The sequence below is a fragment of the Anarrhichthys ocellatus genome, unplaced genomic scaffold (genome assembly GCF_004355925.1).
Source record: "Anarrhichthys ocellatus isolate YVR2014 unplaced genomic scaffold, GSC_Weel_1.0 scaffold79, whole genome shotgun sequence".
In the NCBI taxonomy this organism is placed as follows: domain Eukaryota; kingdom Metazoa; phylum Chordata; class Actinopteri; order Perciformes; family Anarhichadidae; genus Anarrhichthys; species Anarrhichthys ocellatus.
The window spans coordinates 1,173,121-1,197,851 of record NW_022280109.1 but is presented as its reverse complement, the minus strand read 5'-3'; the positions used below and the strand labels follow the sequence as shown (position 1 = coordinate 1,197,851).

Sequence of the window (24,731 nt, the reverse complement as noted above, 5' to 3'; positions counted from 1 at the left end):
TGAAAAAAGATTTTCATAATATTTCAACAATTTCCAAAATTCACAGCAGAATTGTATCTCATCAAATATTATTCTTCAGTCCATATTTCTTGATGTTTAACCTTTCAAAAACAACACAACTTTACTGCTGATAAAAACATTTTAAAAACACTTTAGTCTCCTGCATGCAACACCCACCTGAGTTAACGGAGCGGTCTAGCAGCAATCTAACAGCAGCATAAATTACGGTTTCATAACCAAAATAACAGAATCAGTACATATTCTCTTATCATATATTATTATCATTCACTCATGTGTGTCAGCATCTTGCCTTGCCATGCCTATCCACAGACTGTACGCATTGCCTTGCCCTTTGCTCCAGGTAGTTTATGTATGCTGTGGGTGATTATAAGATATGAAAGTAAAACATGCTTAACACTTTGAAGTGTGTTTTATATTTATTGTTTATTTGACCCTAAATCCGTTTCAGAATATTGTCATACACACCCTAATATCCTAAAGTGTATGAATAGTATCTTCTATTCCAGAAGAATAAATCTAAGTAACACATTAACTAATTAACGGAATACACAAATCTAATTATAGTCCAATCTACTCGTGCTCTTGATTGGACCGTAATAGGTCTATAAGCTTGTATTTGTATTTTCACACAGTCGCTTGGATTATGTGTTTAACTTCCTCATATTTGTTTAATATTTTAGTTTGCTCTTTGTTTGTATAATATGCTGCTCTGCTGACAGCAGATTTGTCCATGTTTGTGATAGGTCATATACAGCAAACGTCGCTCATTTATGGGAAATGCGCTCACAGCCCGATTTAGAAAACCAACGTTGCTGGACCGTTCAGCGGGATTAGTTAAGCATGATAATCAAAAGATATCCTGTCTGTGTTGAACTCACTTCGTAGTACAGGCCCCCGGTGTGCTTAAGGAACTACAAATCACATCACCCTCCTCTCATCTCCTTTAAAAGCTGATATCATTGCCTTCTTCCTGCCTCAACCAACTGCAATTGATTGGAAGTCACACATCCCGTTGATATGTATAACAGTGTTGTCTCTGATCTGCATAACTGTGCAGGTAAAAATGCCAAAAAAAGTAGCCAAATTGGATTGCGCTGCCTCACAACTCCAGTTGTGTCACTCCACCCACCTCAACACAAGCAGGTTTGCTTGGAGCCAATAAAAGACCAAACAGGCGCAAAAAACCAACAACATTGGCACAGCAAAAATGGCATTGTGTATGCTTTAGCCAGCAAAATATTGGAGGCCATTGTCGAATAAACTTCAGCACACTATGAATGCATTTCATTTTCATGTACATAGATGTACACACTGTTTAACTCTTTCTCTAAATATCAGATCTCAGATCGTGAGGGGGAAAGAGTTAAATCGAAGACAATCAGGCAGGTGTGAAATTGAGAAATAAAGCAAAATAAAAAGTGAAGTTAAACCTCAGGAGAAACATAACTTTGACAAAGGGAGTTTGTGTGAGTGGACAAAAATACATGAAGCTTAAAGGGCTTTGACAAGATGTATATGGTCTACGATTTAGCTAAGGGCTAAGCTGGGGGTGTCAGGGGATCAGTCTGGTTATTCCTCTGCACACTTTCTTTAACTACATCTGACTAATTACCCACACAATATCAGTGGTATTGTCATATTAGTTTGATTAATAAAGGCATGCAGTATTATTATAGATAAGAACAATTTTAGTACATGTTATAGAGTAGAATGAAATGGAAAAAGAAAATGTCTTACATTTCTGTAGTGTTCTGCTGGTCTGGAAAATAATGTGGAGAATGGGCCACAGTTAGTATTGTTTCATCCACTCATATGTGCCGAATATTCTAAAACTACTACTACTATTACAGCTGCTACTTTAAAAACAAAAGAACACAATGGACACATATAACACAACAGCAAAAATGAGCTATGCCAATGACAATTCACAATCTAATATACTTGAACAAACAAAATAGATCTAAAACATAATATTTGACTACTTGTGAACATGTCCTATATTTAGTCCTCATGATAAGACAGTGGACAGGACAGGTCAGCAGAGCTAGTTAGTAGAAGAGGGAGGGGGAAGCAGTGGTTGCTTTTACCTCTTCCTCTTGCTCTTGGTCTGAATCGGACTCCTTTTTGGAGCAAGAAGCAGCGTGAAGCAGAAAGATGTGCACATAGAAACAACAGCAACATTAAAGGGAGAAAGAAGACATGGCTATGTATGGTTACCAAAGCAACGACAAGCAGTCAGTGTGATTTCAGGGAAAGTTAGAGAGGTCTTTAAAGCAGTTTTGATGTAAAAACAGAATCATCTTGTTAGCCTCAATTACACTTTGATCTTTTTTTGTGTCTTGGTGCTTCAGCAGGAAGCATCAATGACGTGCCATCACATCACATGACATCTGGGATTTGAAGTCGATTATATTTAGTTTAGTTTTGATCTGATTAGAGGTCACCAGCCTGCAATGTTGCCTAGTACAGTCTTAAAGGTGGCTGACTGGGTAGAAGGCAGTTTTTATCAACACTATAAAGCTATAATGTTGGGTGCATTTCAAAACATTTGAAATAAGAAAGTCAATTAAGGAATATTAAATAAGAAAGTAATTGGGGATATGTTTTGGAATAATGTAGTAGTTGATAAGTGGGAGATTAAATGGACTCAATATTAGAGTATTGTCCAGTTTACAAACAAATAGAGTATTTCAATATAGTGCTTCTTGTGAACTAACAAGAACACAAATCTTCCTTTTTTCAGTCAAACAACAGTGTAGTGCCTTTACCTTGCCGTATGATGGGAGGGTGATGTTGAGGTTGCATATGGCATTTTCGGTGAGTGACCTGTAGTTCCTGGGTTCTTTCATAAAGGACAGACGGCCGCACGGCTCCTGAGTGTTGTCTCTGATCTGCAACAGCCAAGCAGTTCAGCATTACTCAGTCATTAGGAGAAATCTTCTCTGATTAGAATGTTATATGCATTTAGAAAAATACGACATGATGAATTATAGTTGACACTTGCTTAAAAACCTTGGTGGTTGTTTATTTGTTTCAAATAAAAAATAGCTCTCACTTTGATGAAGAGTGCTAGTCTGTTCTCCTTAAAGGCAAAGAAGCTGAAGAGATGGTGCTGGCCACTTTTGGTGAGTGGAACAAGGTTTCCAAAGCAGTCTGCATAGATAGGTTTACCTTCCAGGACCTGAGAAATAGAACAAGTACACTTATTAACAGCAAACAACCAACAAAAACAATTTTCTCATGAAACATAGCCTTGTCCATTGAACATATCGACATTTTCATTTCAAAAGTCAAAAGTTTTCTATAATGTAATTTCCTAAAGGTGGATGTCTTTTATGAATAACCATGATATTTCGATACATTTTAATGAGGTTTCTATTTATTTCACAGCACTAAAACTGGACAATCTGAGCCGAGCATTTGGTACTGCTGATCATTCAATTTTGGTGAAAAAGTGGCAGATAGCACTACATACTGGTTTAAATCACACGTATTAAACAGAACGGTTTGAGTAGCGGTCTGAAGTGCCTCCATTACTGTGACCCCCGATCTGAGGTGTTTCCCAAGGCACCATGCTGGGCCCCCTTTAGTTCACAGTGTACATGCATCAACAAAGACAACTATCCACAAGCACAACTACCATTATGTTATGCAGATCACACACAGATCAATGTCCTGGTAGAAATCAGTAAAGAAGGCAACTTTCATCACCTTTCATCTTATTTCTCAGAAATCAAGAATGTGATGTTTCAAAACCTCACAATAAAAGCAAATCAGTTAATTGTGTATTATATATACATATATATGTACAGTATATATATTAGTGCTGGGCAACGATTAATATTTTTAATTGCGATTAATCGCATGATTTTTTTGCGATTAATCGCGATTAATCGCATTGTTATGCGCAAAGTTCAATAATTAATTCAAAAGTAGTGTATTGCGCACTTTTATTTTAACAGTACTGCTATATGAACAAAAGGGCAATAACATTTGGTTTGCAAACACTTTAAACAAATAAGGTTATTTTTAACAGCAGTATTCCCTTTACACAGTAGCAGTTATAACACAGTTATAATGATTCTGATCATAGATATTCAGCCGGTGTTCATAACTTTATTTTCATGTGTGTAATAGATGCAATTTGAAATATAGACCTTGAAAACTGCAAACATATCTACTTCTTTTTTTCGTTTGTTAAATTCTCAGTAGCGATAACTAAATGATGCTTATTATACATATTCCAAACAAAAACACTTTAAAAACTCAACAATATGTATTTTAATATTGTCACTGTTGTAAATTGTTTGATTGCATGATTTACTTTTATTGTGAAGAGCATAAACGGAAGTGCTTTTAGTTTGAAGAGACAGGAAGTAGAATGGTACGCGTTCGCTAACAATGTTGATGAAACGTAGAAAACCACATGTCGGGGTGCAAGAGCGTGTTCTGTTGACTGTAACACTGTAATACTGTAGTTCAGACAGTAAAGTATTCCGTTCAAACAAGACGTGTCTTGGTCCTCACTAGAAGCTCCACTTCACAACAGTCACGTTTGATCCTGTAACGAGAAGATCGCTGTGTGTGTGTGTGTGTGTGTGTGTGTGTGTGTGTGTGTGTTTGTGAGACAAGAGTGAAGGACGGTGACAGAGTGTAGGAGGGGTTCCGGACCCGGGGGGAAGAAGGAAGTGACGCCACACAAACACAGCTGTTCACTGTTTGCTGCCTGGTTCTTGTGTTAAAAATCTTGCTTAATAATAAAAATAAACAAAACTGCCTTAATATAATTGTCGGCATTAATTAATTAATGCATTAACGCGATAATAACGCGTTAACTATATATATATATATATGTTCCTCTCCCACTCATTCCTTACCTCGACATCTCGGCTGCGGGCCACCTCGGTGAAGTTCTCCTGCTGCTCCAGGGTTTTGTCAATCCGGTCGTCTGTCATGCAGAAGCACCGCAGTCGGGCCTCAATGGGATCGTGGGTCTTGGCAAAGATGACAAACTTGGCCATGTAAGGGACACAGATAATCTCTCGGTAGACCTGAGTGGAGAAATTGACAGATTCCTGGACTTGCCGACAGTCTATCAGCCAGAATCTAGAAAGCAGAAGAGGATTGGAAAGAACCAGTGAAGTTAGGTCTGCAGCTCTTTTAATCAGTTATACTACATCAGTTATAGTTGGGCTACAACAAATATGTTTTTGTGTTACCTTGCAGACACGTTGGTGGTGAAGGAGACACAGTCATTGATAAATGTTAACGGAGTGGTTCCTGTTATGTCCTCCCATTGAGCAGGTGTCGTTCCACCTGCACATGGACACAAATCCAAGATTGACATTTTAGAATGTGAGCGTTTGTATGGTTGGTCTATTCACAGCTTTGTGTATGTATTTGCGTGAGTTCTCTAACCTGTGATACTACAAAGCAGTCGTAAGGTGGGGGTGTCTCCTCCAAAGCCATTCAGGACCAGGTCTGAGTTGCTCTTGGGGACAGGGATGGTCATGGTGATAGGTTTATGGAACTTCCTCCTGCGAGGCTCCAGGGTGACGATGGGGCTGAATGTGGCCTTGTTCCCCAGGATCTTCCTCACTACATCCACACTTACTGGCTGGGACTAGGAGAGAAGACAGTATACAGCAACCATACATATGGGTGAAGCCTGAGCTAAGGCCATGTACTGAGGATGATCTCCTGATGGAAATGTTGGCTGCAGTGAACTTTATACCAGGGTTGCAAAGTAACTGACTACAAGCTATGACATTCATCACCCATCTCATCTAACGTTCCAGGCAACGGCATTTTCATCCACATGGTATCGTATTGCCCCTTGAAGCAGAAAATAATATGGACCATCCTCACCTTGACAAACAGAAATCTTACAATGGATTCCAGACGATAGCACTAGTTGCTACGTCGTCAGTTGGTTGATACACCACTTTTGTCTGGACGGAAATTTTCTACAAATATCCATCATCTTCAAGAGTATGAATCCTAAAGATTCATACAGCAGGTCGAATCACTTATCGACTGCAGTATCTACAAGATGGATTAGTATAGATGGATCGACAGAATGTATTGTTTCCAGAAGCCAAGTCCAACAACTTTGTTGATCTCTTCACTATTCGTCTGGAACCATCAGCAAGTTTTTAAATTATAGGGACATTTCCGAACAACTACTTTGAGATTTAATGACAATTTAGTACAGGCATTCATGTTCCCCAAAGGTTTAGTTGTAATGACGATGATCGCCTGATATTCATCTAGCATCATCTACTGATTCAACTTTTGTATTCTGTCTACTTTTTTTAATTTGGGATGGTTTGATATCTAAGCTTGTATGCTATGCTTTGATTATACAGATGCAAAAAATCAGTCAATTGTACAGTAAATATCACAGGGTCCCATTGACTTTACTGATGCTTTTGTCAAATACCTGCAGTCCGACCCTGATCCTCTTGGTTAGGGCACCCTCAGGAAAAACTGCCTGTACTTGGGGCACAACAGTGCTGCTCAGGACGCCTCCTTCAGGACCAATCAGATTACTATCTTGATTGATGCGCGATACCACCGCAAAGTATTGTGGGAAATCTCTCGTGATGATTCGGCAAATGCGCTTCCTCTCCAGCTCCTCTGGAGTATCCAGCTCTGGAGGAAGGGGGAAGAAAGGAACTTGTGTCAGGGACAATAAAGTAGGACTACATTTATTCTTTTTAAGTCTGCTTTTCCAAAGTTATGGTGCAGTCTACTGATACACCATCAGAGACTGACCTTCGTCCATGCCATTGAGTATCTGGTTGAGTTCCTCTTGAGTGTGTTCACAGTGATGCTCCTTCCAGCTTTCTCCAGTCTCACTCCTGAGAATCACCAACTCCCTCTCTTTCCCCCGAAGGGCAGCAAAGTGGGGAATCTCCACAATCACAGGACTGGAGGGGTAGAGGCCAGGTAGTGTGAGTAAGTACAGAATGTCATGGATGATAACAATGTGTGTATAACTGCATCTGGGCATGGTCTAATTGACTTTTTACTTCATTTCAAGAACTTAGATATTCTTAGATTGTCCTGTCTTTCAAATTGTGCTTGATTGTATAATGGTAAGCTTCGTTTATATTTTCTTCAGTACTACACATAATAGTTATGGATGTAATTACAGTTCTATGAAGTCTGGATGACTTGGGTTTCCATCATGCGGGTATGAACATAGTCACAGGTGCAACCTGGATGGTGTAAGCAACCTGATAGGAGCCTGACACCCAGTCTGTTGAAAGATCAGTTGATCTTTAAGAGAACAAGACAAACAAGACTGTGTATTGACTGTTTGGTCTGACTTCAGCATTGCTCAAGTGCTCTGGTTGCATCAGCCATGCAAGTGAACAATCCAGGTGGATTAACTTGTAGAGTGTACCTTAAAGAATTGATCTAATTCTACTGTTTACTCATTTGCATCGAGAAAAGTTTCCAGACTTTTACTGCTGCACAGTGAGCTGCTTATCTTAGTTGCTCACCACAATGTAAAAAGCTAGTTGTGAGTAACACATGTTACAATAAGTAACATAGAACTACAAACAGGAAGTGCATTTGGTCATATTTTACTAAGCGTTTTGAACATATCCTACCCATGGACAGCAGAGAAGTGTATCGTGCTGCGGCAGTAGTTTGAGAAGGCGGTGTTTTGAAAACTATAGTAGATATTGTCACCACTTTTGTCAAAATACCCACAGGGGATGAGGAAAATGTTTTTGTAGATTGATTATAATCAATATTTAAGTTTATATATTATATATTTAATATTTAACTGTTACTTTAATACTTACCTGATATACATAATCACAACAAACTAGCTATAACACATATCTATAACAGGCATGCTACAAGTACAATCCAAGATGGGACCAACACAGCTATAAAGCCTAACTGATGATATTTTCATGTGATATTTTGAGGGTTCTTTGGCCTGACAGTAGATGATAATATGTATTTCTATTTGTATGCTATTTTAAAACTAGCACTTGCCAGATTTGCACTTTGAATGTCCCAAGTGGTGGCAGGAGAAACTTCAATATCAACTGGGTTCATGTCCTTAGACATAATGTCCTTATTTTTTCAAAGTTCTGGCTCAAATTGTGAAAAAGTAGCAATGTATTCAACATGTTTAAGCTTTCAAGCTAAAATCATATCAAGGAAAATGACCAAAAAACATGCATGACTTAGTTACACTACCAATTTGCCAAATTAGCCTGCTGGTCAACTTAACATTTACATGAAAAAACAGAGCCAATCACACCATATTGTCAAATTTCACCTGGTTCCCTAGCTACTCACAGGCCAGACAACCGTTTAAATTTCACACAGAATTAAAAAAAACTAACACGCATTTGTTAAGAAAACAGTAAGCAAGAAAACATAAACACAAAAAATGGAGAAGGCTAAGCAAAGAGGGGGATTCAATTAAATAGAATCAGCAAAGTAATCTCGCAGCAATGTGATATAGAGGGTCATAAGTAGCAGATGAGGTGGGATACAAGACACCAGTGCAAACACAACACAGTAACTTATGGACAAAATGACATCAAATGGAAGGTTTGTAAGATAAAACACTGAGACTGGCATCCATAGATTGTTTCATATGCAAAAACGTTTTTTTTCCACCATACCCGAGGAATTTTGTCCCCGGAGGACCGAGCTGGAGGATTCTGCTAACCAAACTTTCTCCCTCATTAAGAGGTGGAGGGGCAGTGGGGAGATGGAGTTTACTGTGTGATCGACCAAGCGTCCATACGCAGCAGTGAGGAAGAAAGAGCACACACAATGGTTTGGATGGGTGCAAAATAGAAACCTTGGGGACTGATTTGCAACACTTGAATGAGATTAATAACACTGTCGTAATTTTTAGCCGAGTGCCTATGGAGACCAAAAGTTTTCAAAATGTATAATAATATATATACAACATAAATATTGAAAGATATTGTAAAAATGAAATTGTAAAAATATTTTTCTTTCCCTCCTGCTTTGTTTCATTATTACTGTCAGTTTCATTTAAGTCAAGCTGTTTGAATTTCAAAATTCTATAAACTAATTCACAGTGCTATTTTGTCCAACAACAGATTCATGTCATAATGACACTTTTAATGGCAAAGTCTGTCAATCAAGACAAACAGGTCAGTGCCTGGATTGACAATGTCACAACTGCATTGTTATATATTAGTTTAGGTATTCATTATTAATAATTAATTATTAATCATATTATTAAAACATATTACTTCATATCTATCTAAATTATAATAGAAATTGTATTTAAATCACTTTGAACGCTTTGGGTTTCTGTAGTTATCTAAGTTTTCATAGGTCACTAAAGATCATTTTGCTGTTTCAAATGTTACCACTTTCACGGCAAATAATAAAATATATATCATTTACATTTATAATAGGAACAATCATCTTAAGGTAAAGTTAGACAGCTTTCACTGCAGAGTTAAATACTCACACATTTTATAATATTAATTTAAACATAGTAATAAGAACAACATATTTCAGTAGTTTTGGTCAGGGAGAACCTCCATCATGTCAGCAATAAATAGTTAATGAATAACTTATATCATCCCTATTATTACGGGGGAGAATCATAATCATAGCATGAATGCTTTCATACTATTCTTTTTCAAACATTACCAGCAGAGGGCAGAATTTGAGGCCACATATCAAACCAATCATGGTGCAATATAGTAAAGGTGGGGTTCATAAGAAAGGCTTTTTCATTAAGGGTTAAGGAGAAGGTTAAAACGAGTTGGACTGCAGCTGTTACGAAAGAAATCAGGGCATGCTGAAGAGCAAAGATTAACATTTCCCTGGTGCTGGGAGAAAGCAAGAGCAGATACAGAAACAGTTTTAGTAATGCAGAGGCAGAGGTTAAATTAATCTGAAAGAAAACGGGCAGCACGTTGTGAAATTGCCATTAAAAGGGATACAAATCAGTGTCCATAGCATGAATGTAGAGACTACAGGTCTGACCTGTTATTCCTGTTACTTTTTTCCTCTTCCCACTTATATTCCCTCTTACACTAGAGATGCATGCATGACATATTAAACACTTTGTAAATTGTATTATCCTAATAAATGTCAAAGATTAGTGACATAGAATATTTGGATATTCTATGTCACTCATCTTTTACCTGTGTAAAAAAAAATGTGAAAACTGAAAAAGTACAGGAACTGATCTTTCACAACTACTACTAACTAGAAATTAAATGATACTAAATTGTATCAATTCAGTAAACTGCTGATTTCTGCATTTGTTATATTTTTCTGCTACCTCTCCATATTCCTTCTCTCTTGAGCCTGTACATCCACTAACTTTCATTCACTCATTCCATCATCTATCCCTGCGGCATTACCCAAGGAACTGGGCTCCAGAGGGCCCCACCTCGATGATCCTGCTGGCCAGGCCTTCGCCCTCAACCATCGGAGGCATGGTGGCCAGACGATGCCTCTTCACCAGCCGGCACGTCACCCGCGTGGGAGCGCTGCACTTCCTGGGCGGGATGATAATGCGTAGACCGTTGTGCCGGCAACCACGCATGGCCCCGCCCCTGGCATCCACCATGAAGCTGACCAGGAAGCTGAGGCAGAACAGGAGATATTTCCACAAATTAACGACATTTCTCATTGATCCCATTAAGTGACGGGAATATAGACACCAAAGCTACGTGGTAGATTGTTTGCCCATGTGATAACACTAGCAGTACCTCAAAGGTAGAGAATTAAGAACTAGTAGCTGCCTCAAGTGGTTACTAATCCAAAATAATATACACATACTGCTAATGTGGATGTTTTAAGTTGTCAAGTTACAAGTCATTTAACAAACAAACAGCAACTGAGTGGAGATTGTTTCGTCAAAACAGGGTCTCAGAAAACTGCAGCCACTGTGACCAAAAGTGGCAATTACAGAATAATGGCTATTTTTCTATTTCAAAAGATTTAATGTAAAATATGTAATATCCTGTTTAAAATGGCTGCAAATTGACAAATTGATATCACCAAATATATTGATGAACAAAACTTCAAATCGTTTATCTGTAAGAATAGCCATGCAGACAGTAGGGCCATTTCGCTGACTCTCTTTTCTCAACACTAAATGGTCACCACCATCAACAGCTCCATCTCTGGGAATCTGGTCAAGTTGCATCAAACGATAGCTTCAATAGCTTGAGACTCTTTGACCTCGCTCCTCATGCAAAGTGGAAAATACTGAATGCACATGGATCACATATCGCAATGAGCGGGAGTATGGGCATGATGAAGTGACATTACAATTTGATCATCACCAGGTCATTACCCAAACAGACAACATTAACAAGCACACAGAGACATTAACACATATGTTATTGAATTCACGACTGTTAGAAGACGAAGATTTATTTCCTTCACTGCTGACAAGTACTTTGATGGTGTAATTCAATATGGTCAGGAAATAAAGCTTTTCTGTTTGACGGACACTAAATCAATCAGAGTATTTTTCTGCTTCAATCGATCCAAGCCCATTTTCCTGTATAAAGTACACAATAATACTTATCTTATCCAGTAAGACTAAATCTGTGGTTGGTGGGTATGTTAGTGGAAATGCACAATAAACAAGACATTGTATGAAATCCACAAACATGTCCTCAACTTTCACCGCCTCTTTTTGCCCAGATATCCACAATTAAAGATTTGTTTTCCTGAACTTTCTGAATCAGATGATACGTCCATGTGGGGACATCAACTCTGGGACCCAGAGTGTGGACATTTAAGTCAGATTAAAAGGATTTGACACATTGTAAACCCACAACCAAGTCTATAAGGCAATGTCTGTTGAGGACAGTGACACATACACCTCTCCACCAGGAGAGCACACTGTGAGGGGAGGAAGAGCATGATGATGATGAGGAGGACAATGATTTATCCAAGGTGCAGAAGGTCACCTGCTGTGGTCTCCATGATCGTGGCACGGAGAGGAATGGCTAAAAACAACAACCACATCAGACAAAAAGGAATCAAAAGTCAAGCAGAAACAAGAGCGGACAAGAGACAGTCAGAATAAGGAAAAAGAGACACGGAGTAGTTACATGGATCTTGTAAAACACATTCATCAAGGGCTGACATGATCACTTACATTTCAATACTGCCCATGTACTGGAGGAGAGTAGTGACGATTCAAATCAGTATTTACATAACTTTCACCAAATATGTTTAGCAAGAATCACGAAAACATAATTGCAAAAAGTGTCATTGATGTTACTAATGTCAATTTTGTAAACATGGACAATATTCTATGCATCCCTTTGTTGCATAAATAAATAGTTTAACACTTAAATCTCATGTCTGTGTGTTAAGTACAAAGCTGTATCAAGGAAATCGCTAATCTAGCTTAGCATAAAGACTGGAAGCAGGGGGAAGCAGCTAGCTTAAAGTTGAAAAATGAACGGTCTAACACCTCTAAAGCTCTTACCATGTCATATGTCGTTTATTTAATCTCTTTTCAAACAAAAATGTAAAAATGTAACTTTTGTGGAATTAAGGGGAGTTACATGCTGGAACTATTTCATGACAGTGTAATCATCCGCTAAACAGAGCCTGGTTAGCTGTTTACCCCTGTCTTTATGCTAAGCTAAAATAATTTCATCCTGACTTCTGCTTCCTAATAAGTGTATTTCCCAAAATATTGAACTGTCTTTAACTATTTAGTTTGGATTTTTTTTCACTCCGGATATCAAGAATATATATTTGTATTGAGGACCAGACTGATGCTCAAAGATTGAGCGAGGCCACATTTCACAACAGGAATCCCACTTCGCCAAGCAGCCTGTGATCTGGGATGAACTTCTCAATTGTTAATAAAACATTAGTTACTAAATGTATTCCTTTTTATAAAATGGAAATCATTGGGAAAGAAGAACAAAGCATGTATGCATTTATATATTTTACAAGCCATTAAACTTTCAGAAAAAACAATATTTGTGTAATTTTGAGCCCCCAGAAATCAGTTCTTTTTTTTTTGAGGTGTGATTGGTATTATTTCAATTGTATTTTCCAAAAAAAATTCATCAACATTTTACCACATTTGTGTTCAATATGAGTGTAAAATGTGCAATGTTTATGATACAATGATTTGCTCCAGATCTGACAGTACCTACCCAGAGTGAATGGGGCTGGAGGATAAAGCCACATTATCCAGGTTCTCGGTGCCCCAACTCAGACGATACGAATCCCTCTCACACTCCCTGGCAAGTGACGAGACCTGGAGTCAAACAAAGAACCTCTTATCAGACATATAACAGAAGTTATTGTATGTAGCATTATGAACTAAAGATAATACGTATATTATTATACTTTACTTGCCATTCATGGAAGTTGAAAACTAAATCACCACTGTTCCCCTTAAACTATAATCAACATAGAGTAGTTAACTCTGCCAGTAGCATCATGAGATTGGTTGCGTGTGAGTGAGTGAGTGAGTGAGTGAGTGGGTGAGTGGTGAGTGAGTGAGTGAGTGAGTCAAGTTGCAGTTACACCTACTCCAATACTCCATTACCAGAAAGAAAATAGTTAAAGTATTGCACTATTTGTAACAAATATACTAAAATGTTCAAACTTAAAGTACGTATTATGTAGTATGGCCCCTATCAGTGTTATTAGATCATATTTGGATATTATTAGATCATTATTATTGATGCACTAACATGTAGTAGAACTTGAATGTTGCAGCTAAATTCAATGGCTTCATATACTGTTCGTAGTTTGATCTAAAATAGTTTATTTTATTTTTTGTTTTTAATGTAACATTTTCATCTTCAGATTAATTGGTAACTATTAAATCTAGTTTATTTATATTACAAGTCTATATTTCAGTCTGAACTGTAGTGGAGCAGAAGTATATTGTAGTGCTTAAGTATAGTACTTGTACAAAATATTAGATATTACAAAATAGAAAAAACTCTGTTTCACCTGCAATGGCTGTGACTATAATTAACCATGTACTTTACCTGGTGACCGGTGAGCATCTCATCTATGATGCCTTCATGTTTAGGGGAGTAGTAGCTGTGGTGGGTGGGTGTGAAGGACCTGTCTGAACTATAGCAGAGAAGAAAAAAAGCATAGAAGCCAGTGAAGCTCGTTGGTCAAGACAATAGAAGAGATCACAGCGGGTGCAAAATGAATGACAACTACAAGGAAAAGTACACTTTCATTCAATCCCACAAACAGGGTTACATGTTCATATGAAAAACTGTCAGAATCAGTTGATGTGGACAAGAGTTAGGTCATTTCATACCCTAGAGCTCATGACTCGTATGAATGTAATTTAAGGAATGGACAGTTAAGTTTAAATGTTGATGGTGAAACAACAACTAGGTTTCGCATTAGTGTTTTCTTAAAGGTTTCGCATTAGTGTTTTCTTAAAGGTTTCGCATTAGTGTTTTCTTAACAAGAACAAGAACAAAATAAGAATATTAACTGCATCTAGGCTAGCATTGTCTCACACACGTTTTACATTTTACTAGCTTAACAGCGCTAATCTAGAAAGACTAAGAGTCTAAAGTCACACTAGCAGGTGAGTACTACTGTAAGGTTGTACAGTAATACTTCAAACAAAACTGAATACAAACATGCTAACATGCTCACACTGGCTATGCTAACAGCTGATTTTAAGCAGCTATAATGTTTACCATTTTGCAAATTATCAGTTAACCTAAACTATAGTTGAAGCTGATGGGAATGCTATTAAGTATTTGGTTATAAACCAAAGTCAATAAGTTTCGACCTGATGATGGAGCAGATAAAAAACAAACACGGAGATTACCAAAGTCATTAGTACTCATCCTCTGGGGACCATGAATGGATGGGCCAAAGTGGTGAACAGAATACCAACCAACACTTACGAAACACAAAGATGTGATTTAAATAACTATCTAATTTCATTCACTCCTAAAATAAGTGCAATATCCAGCTAAAGGGAGACAGACTGATGAAGATGAAGGCCAGCGTCAACACATACCTTTGCATTCGACTATGAAGGCATGACAAGGAAGACCAATGATGAAGTATGAGCAGGAGAGGTTGCAAAACACATAAATACACATACACACACACACACATACAAATACAGGCAGTTTGTGAGTTTTTGTCCTCAAGAGGAATGGTGATGATAAAGTTAGATCAACCATATACAGCAAATATCAATAATTGCATTAGAACAGGGTCAAAAGTGGATTTTACGTATCACAAAGAGGAACCTCTTACCACTTCTGTAAAATTTGCCTAAAACGCCTATCCAAGGCGTACCCAAAGTAAACTGACAGCTCTTATTGAACCATTGGGAGTACATGTGTGGTTTTAGTCTCTATTGAACGGTAACACTCTGAAGTTTCTTCACAATCAGTCAGAATCACTGTAAGTGCTACTAGCATTGAGCTATGGAGTTTACAACACACTGAAAAAGAAGGTTTTTATTTCCGCCTGGATTTGTTTTGGCCAACAGATGGCAGCAGTTATCTATGGCTGGGACTTATGAGCTGGAAAATACACTGCGACGACAGCATGGAGTCATGGTACCTGGTAGAAGTTAGAATTTGATAACAATACCACAGAAAATTTATATTTTACATGTGGCTTACTAAGAGTGCAGCTGCATAAAAACACATTTGGAGGCTGGCTGTCACCACATCAAAATCCATATACTACAATAAACTATGTGTCCGAAATTGAAACTACAGTTTATTTATGTTGATGTATGGTTAACTATAACATATTTAACCATTATCAACTTTCACAGATTCTTGAAAATTCCCATGAACCAGACTTTGCTCTAGATAATCGGTCTCAGGTACTTGACTCACGGTATTGAATTTCAGTTTTGAAAACTTTCCCAGGGTGCAATCTGCTGAATCTGCATATCCTTCTCTTCGTAATTTCATTGGCTATATGGAGCCTGAGATTCAATGGAATCTGTTGCGATTGGCTCGAGTTTACTCAAAGAAGAGAGGCGGGCATTGTCTTTCAAAGCGGACTCTCGTTGGCTGTTCCAGAATGTGACCGGGCTATAGAAGCTCCTATTGGGTCAAATGAGGTGTCAATCTAACCGGCGGAATGCAGCCTCCATTTTGCGATGAAAATCTCCACTCTGTTGACATGAAAAGTGAAATTATGACCGAATTATGATATCTGCTGGCTAATTTGAAATGATGCAACAGCCCCCCGTGGGTCTTTATGGATGTACTAATGTGTTTTGGACTAAATCTTTTACTGGATTGGATCGTGTGGACCCTTAGCCACCTAGCAATTCCGTTTTTGCTGGACTAGCATGAACGAGGGAGACGTTATGAATCATAATCGGTGAGTCACGGCGATATTTTATCGGCTATTTTTGGAGTGCTTGTTTGACAGAGATGTTATACCTGCTGTTGTTATTGTATCTTGAAATGGTTTGCATAAATCGAATTACAAGAACCGTAGCTTTCTAATGAGATATCACATTAATACTCATCTTTACAGAGCAGTTGTGTACATGACACAAATCTACACTTAACACTCTGACGGCCCGCGGGCGGGCCGTCAGAGTGTTTTAAAATGAGAACAACAGCTTAATTTACTGCTTTTAAACAGTGTTTGGAACACAAGGAACAATTGTTTGCTCCATGGAGCAGATGAGCATTTGTTAGTGCATGAAGCAGACGAGCGTAAACATTTGCTGGGTCAGATGCAACCTATGTAAGAATAAGTTCCTCACTTCCAGACATAGTTTTAGTCAGTTGGTTCACCAAAGCGACTCTGAGCCCCAGTCAAATTGTGTGAGCTGCTTGTTGGTAAAGTTAAACATGTGACAGAGTTTGATGTACCTGTCAGTGCGCCCCCCCTCCAGGCTGAAGCGGAGGTAGTTCATTCCGTCCAGATACTGTCCTGGAAGGGAGTCATCTCCTAGCTCCCTGAGGTCCTCGGCCCTCAGATACTCCCCTCCGTCACCGGTCATCGTGTCATCACCTTGGGAGAGAAAAGGGAAGGGTGGAGGTGAATGAAAACAAAACAAACAGATGAAAGCAACACTCCAGGTTTTTGGGTGAGTGTTATCATTGAGTGACATGAACATAGACATTAAATTGCGGCCTGGGGCTCACAGCATTTCGTCATTATTATTTATTATAGTCATTATTATATTGGATAAATTCAGCCTTGTCAGCGATTATATTTTAAAAATGAAAGACATCATACTGTGAGTTATCATGTTCATGTTTAGTTGAAGGCATTTCGGGCATTGAGTGAGTTTCACTACTACTCTTTAATATTCTTCTTAATGTGGGTCACTGTTGTATTTGAAATGATAAAAAAAACATACAACCCACTAATTATTCCTATACTCACTCTGATTCCAAAGCTGCCCTGAATCTACATCTTTGGGCAATTACATCAAATGAATAGTAATACTAATGCTAACACCCACTTGAGATGCAAAAGGCCGTGTTGAGGTGGGAATTGTTTTAGCAGCATTCCAGGGAGTCAGAATATTATAATGTTTCATTGTGGTGTTGGATATAAGCTTTGAAGTGACAAGAAGTATTTTCAATCTGTTTGCCCTGAACTTCTCTGGAGAACAAACATTTTCGGAAAAAACATACAGTTCAATTCTGAATATTTTGAAATAAAGTTGATTTGCTTTCATCCAGAAAGGTAGACAAAAAAAATAGATACCACTTTCATATTTGTACATTATGTATGGCGCTGTAGTTGGCAGGCAATGAGTCTAGCTTAGCATTAAGACCGGAGGATACAGAAAGCCTGGCTCTCTTCATGTACTGTAACTCCCCTTTAAACCACACATTGTTGTGTTTTTACATTTCTATTTTAAATACGGGCAGCACGGTGGTGCAGTGGTTAGCCCTGTCTCCCTGTGTTAGTTGTGTTTTCATGTGTATTGACGCTATGAGACTTCTAATAAGAGGACCCTCACAAGAGAAATCGTTGTGGCTCAGGTCAACTTCAAGCACGTTCTCTCTGTGTCACTAGTCTCCACATACCACACTACAGTTTAGTATTGCAGCATTTAACCAAACAGCAGGTGGTACAGGCTCCTTCACCATGCATTACACACTCCCCCACTCCTCACACAAAGCACCGTGCTGAGTACCTTCCTCGTCCATGGGGTCGTCTGACATAACATCATCATCAATGGTTTTCAATGCTGTGGGCTGACAGCATAGTCACTCACTACTTCCTTAAATCTGCTCATGGCAGAAAAGATCTCTGAACTGAAACACAATTTGGGCTTGAAATAGAATTGGGCTAAATCTAATTTAGGTTATTAAACTGTTATTGATGTCAATAGCAGATATTCCGTATTGACAATTCCTGCAAAATTTGACATGAAATTAAAGGTTTAAAGATGGGAATGAATGTAGACCAGTTAAATGTCTTGTTGCGCAGTCTGTGTTGTGAGCTAATCGAAGTTACAGTACTAGTTTGGTTAGCAATCTCCTTAAATCTGCATTAATCAATTCATCTTTGTTGCCCACTTGCGGGCAGCAGAACAGGCTGTGAACACAATATGTGACACATTAACACTGTAATTGCTAACATTAACATTGCATTAGCAACAACTAACCTATTAATGCATCTATCAGACATGGAGTTACACTAGAATATATTTGGAGTTGTTCTAATGGCCACCTGACAAATCCAATGTTCAGACTGGGAAATTTGACCAATAAACCAATGAAAAGAGAACATTGGTCATTTTACAGATGTATAAAGTTCCCTACTTACAGTAATGGAAACCCTAACATTTACTTACTAGCAGGGACACCAAGTAACCAGTAAGCTCATTTGGTTTCAACCACAAAGTCAAGAACACAAACAGATCTTTGCTGTGGGACAAACAGTAGATGTAGTTCAGTGACTCATCACAGCGTTGTTGGGACACTTGGTCAGAATACCACTGACGGATCTCTTTCCTTTAGGGGGACTCCACTGTGGGTTGATGTTGACAGGCTCCAATGTACAACATGACTCACCCTCTTCATCCGAGACATCCAGCACTTCAGTCATGGTCTCTGGCACGTTCAGCTTGTGTTTTTCCGTCACGGTCTGGCAGCATGGGAGGAAAGGGATCCCATTAACTCTATTTCACACCTGGTAGTAAACCTAGCTGAAACCTAGCTGTAGTGTAACACAATAGATCTGCAATAAATCCTCAATTTCTTGAAGGTGTTCAGTGTTCGTTGAAACTGTTTCAGAGACGTGTTGATTCAACTGATTTGTCATTATGGATATTATACTGCATTATACTGAGAAGAGGTTTTAATACTTACCCTCATTGATATAGACCGGGTGGACAACGTACTAGAGACAGCTAATTGTAATAAGGGAAGCAATTTCAAGCTTAAGCTCTTTAAGGTTTTGTATAGCAACCACATATGTATTAAGTCAGGGTGTGTTTTATTGCTTATGAATGATACCTTTAATTTGTAAGTGGAAAAATGTATTCTTCTTCTTCTTTCAAAGCATATAGTTGCTCTAATGACATGTGTTTTATGCTGCAACAGTGATCACTGGGCTCTAAACGCATTATGTGTGCAATAATAATCATTTGATGGTTCATTATATTAAAAATCTAATTAAAAATACTAATTTAGGGTTTCCACCAATACAAATGTCCAATCCAGCACAGATTCTTGCCGTCTATAACACAACCTAGAACTTTAGATTATAATGTTATAATGTTGATAATGTGGCGTACCGTTGTGGTGGTAATGATCTCCTCAGTGACGACTCTCAGCGTATCCACCACAGATATGTAGCCCAGCCTCCGAGCGATACCCAGGGCAGTGTTACCATTCTGGACGAGGAAGCACAGTGGATGAGTTGTGTGTCTTTGTACTTTAAAGTGTGTGTGTGTGTGTGCGTGTGTTCTGTGGCTGTTCACATACCACAGTGACAGCGTTGGGCTTGGCACCGTTTTGCAGTAGTACGTTAATGATGTGTGTGTTTCCTTGCTGGGCTGCCTGGTGAAGGGGAGTGTATCCATTCTGGAAAGGAAAGAAAATCGTTAAATAAATAGATTATTCAAAGTTTGCTTTCATTCAAAAAGGTCTTTAACATTCAGGCAGCTGATGAGAAATGGTTTGTGGGTGAAATAAAATGAACCTCACAAAATGTGTGTCTCTGATATAAATAAGTTACCGACTTCTAACTAGAAGAGAATATAAAGTTTTAACGAGAAAAGTTGGAATGAAGTTAAAGTAGAAGTTTCACATTTTAACAAGCTACATATGTGTTGTGTAATAACTAGACAATTTTTTTTAAATAAAATGATGTTTTGTTTATCAAAAAAAAATATGTTGTGAGTAGATATAAATAACATGAAAATATATTGTTATAATGTTTAAAATATTTTGGTCTAATGAGAAAATGTTCTCATTGACTTAAAAAAAAGCATGTTAGAAATGATAATAGTAGTGATGATTATATAATAAAAGCATGAATATTAAATAATGAATGTTAAAAATGGTATCTGAGAGCTTTACTTTAGTTTCAGTACCTTGGTTTTGGCATTGACATTTGCTCCATTCTGAAGCAGGAAGTTGACCATCTTGGCATTACCATAGTGACATGCTACAATTAGCGGGGTGTATCCCAACTGCAAAACAACAGGAAACATTGTGAGAATACTGTTATTGAGGACGGAGATTTCAGCTGAACGGGAGACTGAATGATATCATCCTATAACCAGACAGGAGGTGTGAGGATAAACACAGAAAATGGAAAAAGTATGTTCCTACTTTGGTCTGCTGGTCGAGGTTGGCTCCGTGTTTGGATAGGATCTCGCCAACAGCCACTTTATCCTCCTGGGCCGCCAGATGGAGGGCAGTCAGGCCGCTCTGCATGAGGAACACACACAGAACACTTACAGTGTTACAACAGACACATTCAGACCACATTCTGTCCAGTCAAATGAGCTAATGTGGCTACGTTGACACTGTGAAGAAGATAGACTTTGTCTTCACATTATTTCATCATTGACAGGGTGATTAAAGACAAACCTAGATGGCAGTATGTAAATGTTCTGTCATTTACTCAGACTTTCTGATTTCCCAAGAGATTTAATAGTGTTACTGTAACTGTAACTGTAACAAGGCACAACAGCAGAAGTGAAATGATTTATAGCCTCTCACACAATATGATACTAGAGGTATAATTAATGGGTTGTTCCTCAAATTAAGAAATACTTAACCAAAAAGACTGTTTATGGTAATTCTACTTGTGATGTTGTTGTCTTGCGTTGAGGATTTGTTGCTGTATTACTCCACAGTACCTTAGTTTGGACGTTGACCTGAGCTTCCTTGCTCATGAGCAGGGCAGCCATGTCAGCGTGGCCCTCCTGGGAGGCCAGATGGAGCGGAGTGACACCCTGCTTGGTCAGGTTGTTGGTCTCGGCTCCGTACTGCAGCAGCACCGTGGCGATCTCCATCTGGTCCTTCTTTGCGGCGATGTGGAGCGGAGTGTAGCCATTCTGGTTCATGAGAGAAACTGGTGTCACTGCAGAGCGATAACTGAGACTGCTGACTCGTCGGCTGAAAGCCTCACATAACAACACGCTTTTTAGGAACTAACCTTGACAGCCTTGGTGTCACTTCAGGTTATCCTCTAATGTTGTAAAATAATCTCAAATGTTTTATGCCAAATATAATGAATATGTTTTCAGAATGTTAGTAGCACACTACTAACATACACATCTTACCAGGTGATTTGACGAGTATTAGAGGACAAGGCTGGCTATATATTCAATGTCAACAAATCTCATGTGTACAGGCAAACCACCAAGCATTGTGTGTATCAAAGCCTGATATCTCTTCTTCCTGTGTGCCGTAGAGCTCCATTGTTATTAAAACAAACCAGTGAGCCACACTGTTGGACTGGGTGACATGTTGCATCATCATCATGAACACACACGCTGTAGTTTATTTGGACTCAATCCCACAAACACCCACCTGCTGCTCCAAAATACTCACTACAGCACCAAATGTGTGTTAATCCTCAGCTCAAAATAGTCCCCAACAAATACACCATTTTCTCCTGGTTGAGTAACGTTTGTTAAAGACTACAGTGAGCTGTTTCAGGAAATAAGCCTTATCAAAAATGAAACTACGGTATATTTGTAAAGCAAAAAAATAAAAATAAACATAATAATGACTTCGAAACAGTCAATTTCACTGGGAGCTAAAAGAAGATAACAGTCAAGAATTCCATGTTGCCTCATTTACCATTGGTTTGAGGTGTCTTAATTAAAAACAAAAGAGACAATTGTTGACTCAAAATATAAAATGGCTGTTTTGCATTTTAAGTTCGGCTTGATATCGTCCTGTCTACTACTTTCAACACCAAGCTTCAATATCAGGAGATAAAACATCAGTCAAGCTTTTGTTTTCAGCAGTGGCCTAAAGGTTAGAGACCTTTTCCTAGTGGATTCCATCTGTTCGACTGCTACCGCTGGAAAGATTTCTACTGGTTTCAACAGTATGTTTATGATGTTTATGATGGCACGTTACGCATGGTCCGATTGGACCATCCCATTTGTACCTTCATGCTAAACTGTCCACTGCTTCACACATCTTACACTTGACAATTATTTGTATCAGAGTCAGCTCTTTACTGTGGACTCTCACCTTGGCCATGGTGTGGGGGGACGCTCCTTTGTCCAAAAGCAGGAGCGCCACCTTCTGGTTATCGTAATGTGCTGCGACATGTAGCGGGGTGAGGCCATTCTATGAGGGATGGATGGTGAGCGCACAAGGTTTAGACAGCAGTTAGTGCAGCACCAAGACATTAACCCACACACAGTTAAGAGGACTTGTTAAAGGGGGTTAGACTGCAGGTTGAGATGAATTAAAGATATATTGGACAGCAAAAGCTGAAAGGATCAAAGGGATTTTGAAGTAAACAGGCTTCTGTTATCTGTTGTATGTTTTCTGGAATTTAGCACAGTTAATCCAAATGAGGGAATGGCTTTATTGAAACTAGGCTTACCACTGCTCTTGTAGTCAACTTAACCTCAATACAGAAAAATTGCAAAACCCGTTTTAGATTAAAAAACATTTTAAATTGACAGGCACAAAAAGGATTCACCAAAACATTTAGAGAGTGGGCATATTTTTAATTATATTTTACATCATAAGCAACATCTCATAGATTGTACTCCAAAAACTATAAAGATTAAGATGGTTTATATTTTGAATGCTTACTTTTCCAGCAAAATCAGGTGGAGCTTGACGCTGCAGCAGAAGTTTGGCTACATCTAGGCTTCCGTACTTGGAGGATACATGCAGGGGAGTAAAACCTTTCTGTGGAGGGAAGAGCCAGAGAAAGGAGATCAAAGTTTAAAGACAGTAAATACAGGATATCATCTCAGGTCAGACATACATTTCTGTTATTAGTGTTATTATATGATCTCTCTCTACATAAATATTCATATTATTTCAATACCGTAAGACACAAGCAAATTATTTATTTATTTATTTCATTTGAATTTGTTATTATAATATAACTATGTCCCCTCCCTTTTATATTTTTTAGATTTACATCTACATATATCCATAAGTTGGACCATTGTATATGGCATGGCCCTACGTTGTTCAGCAACATGGGAAATAGTCCACCAGACTAGAATGTTTTACATATTGACAAAATATTTTTAGATACAAAATAAAAGTCAATTCTCATCAGATATGATTCCTTGAGGGACAATGGGTGTCTGTTTTGTTAGTGACATAAAACAATAGAAAGAACACCCAGCCGACTGACATGCTGATGCAACTCTCGGTAACCTTAACCAAAAATATGAAATATAATCCTTTCACAATGAATCCAGCAGAGGGGGCCCTTTAACTAAATAGTATGACTAGTCTGGAGCTGACAGAAACCACATGATCAGTGTTTTTATGACCAAGCCCTGCCCATGGATGCAACAATCCTTTGTTTGTCAAACCCTGGATTATATCTGATGTAATAGGTGATTGGACAAAACAACCCTTCGCAAATCAAGGATAAGGACGATTATGAACATGCTTGGATGGATGGAGAGCGTTATCCTTGCATGAAAACAACTTTTCCTGATTTTGTTTCCGTAGCAACAGCCACACCCTTCTTCCCCAGAGGGAAACCAAGAGAGAGACATCAAGGGTGGGAGAGAGGATAACCACTGAACCCTAACGAACACACTGCATCACAGAGAGCTTTGTCTCACCCTTCATGGCGTATGAATACATTAAAGGACTAATTTGTCTGGATGCAAAGTGCCTCAGCGGCTTCTTCTGGTGAACACCTCCACAGTGATGATGATACATCTGCGTTCAGGCTTCAGAGGAAAGATTCACAGCATCGTCAATTATTCAAGTGGGTCAGACAGAGACCTGCACATACAGTAATACTGTACCTGCTTTACTATCTGAGCCAGGCTAACAGTGTCCTGACTACAGCTAGATTGATATTCATTTTCTCATCAAAAGTGTATTCCCCACATGGCTGGGAGGCATTTGGTCTTTGACGTCATTCCATGAAATAATGAAATCCTCAATCAGGGACAGACAGTAAGGGTTGCCAGGTTCCTATTGGCAACCATTTCAAAAATTGGCAACTAATCCTTGTCCTTTGGCTGCCATCAGTGCAAACCACTTCTAACATGTGAA

The 24,731-nt window shown here is 38.6% G+C and overlaps 1 protein-coding gene across 8 annotated transcripts in view; it reads right to left on the bottom strand.

The window, feature by feature from the left end:
- The window catches only part of LOC116398199 (ankyrin-2-like), a 190,821-nt gene that overhangs the window by 22,033 nt on the left and 144,057 nt on the right, over positions 1-24,731 (bottom strand). For 6 of the 8 annotated variants that reach the window (XM_031874299.1, XM_031874294.1, XM_031874302.1 and 3 more), the window contains exons 17-39: positions 23,289-23,387; positions 22,713-22,811; positions 21,362-21,559; positions 20,829-20,927; positions 20,588-20,686; positions 19,977-20,075; positions 19,787-19,885; positions 19,062-19,134; positions 16,896-17,037; positions 14,046-14,133; positions 13,197-13,300; positions 11,985-12,023; positions 10,419-10,643; positions 8,682-8,780; positions 6,799-6,953; positions 6,464-6,675; positions 5,440-5,644; positions 5,241-5,337; positions 4,899-5,127; positions 3,077-3,202; positions 2,790-2,912; positions 2,109-2,141; positions 1,759-1,780 (exon numbers count right to left, since the gene is read on the bottom strand). In XM_031874299.1, the coding sequence (XP_031730159.1) occupies positions 1,759-1,780; positions 2,109-2,141; positions 2,790-2,912; positions 3,077-3,202; positions 4,899-5,127; positions 5,241-5,337; positions 5,440-5,644; positions 6,464-6,675; positions 6,799-6,953; positions 8,682-8,780; positions 10,419-10,643; positions 11,985-12,023; positions 13,197-13,300; positions 14,046-14,133; positions 16,896-17,037; positions 19,062-19,134; positions 19,787-19,885; positions 19,977-20,075; positions 20,588-20,686; positions 20,829-20,927; positions 21,362-21,559; positions 22,713-22,811; positions 23,289-23,387 (2,764 nt within the window). The remainder of the gene's footprint in view (positions 1-1,758; positions 1,781-2,108; positions 2,142-2,789; positions 2,913-3,076; positions 3,203-4,898; positions 5,128-5,240; positions 5,338-5,439; positions 5,645-6,463; positions 6,676-6,798; positions 6,954-8,681; positions 8,781-10,418; positions 10,644-11,984; positions 12,024-13,196; positions 13,301-14,045; positions 14,134-16,895; positions 17,038-19,061; positions 19,135-19,786; positions 19,886-19,976; positions 20,076-20,587; positions 20,687-20,828; positions 20,928-21,361; positions 21,560-22,712; positions 22,812-23,288; positions 23,388-24,731) is intronic. The other 2 variants (XM_031874298.1, XM_031874301.1) reach the window with 2 other exon arrangements.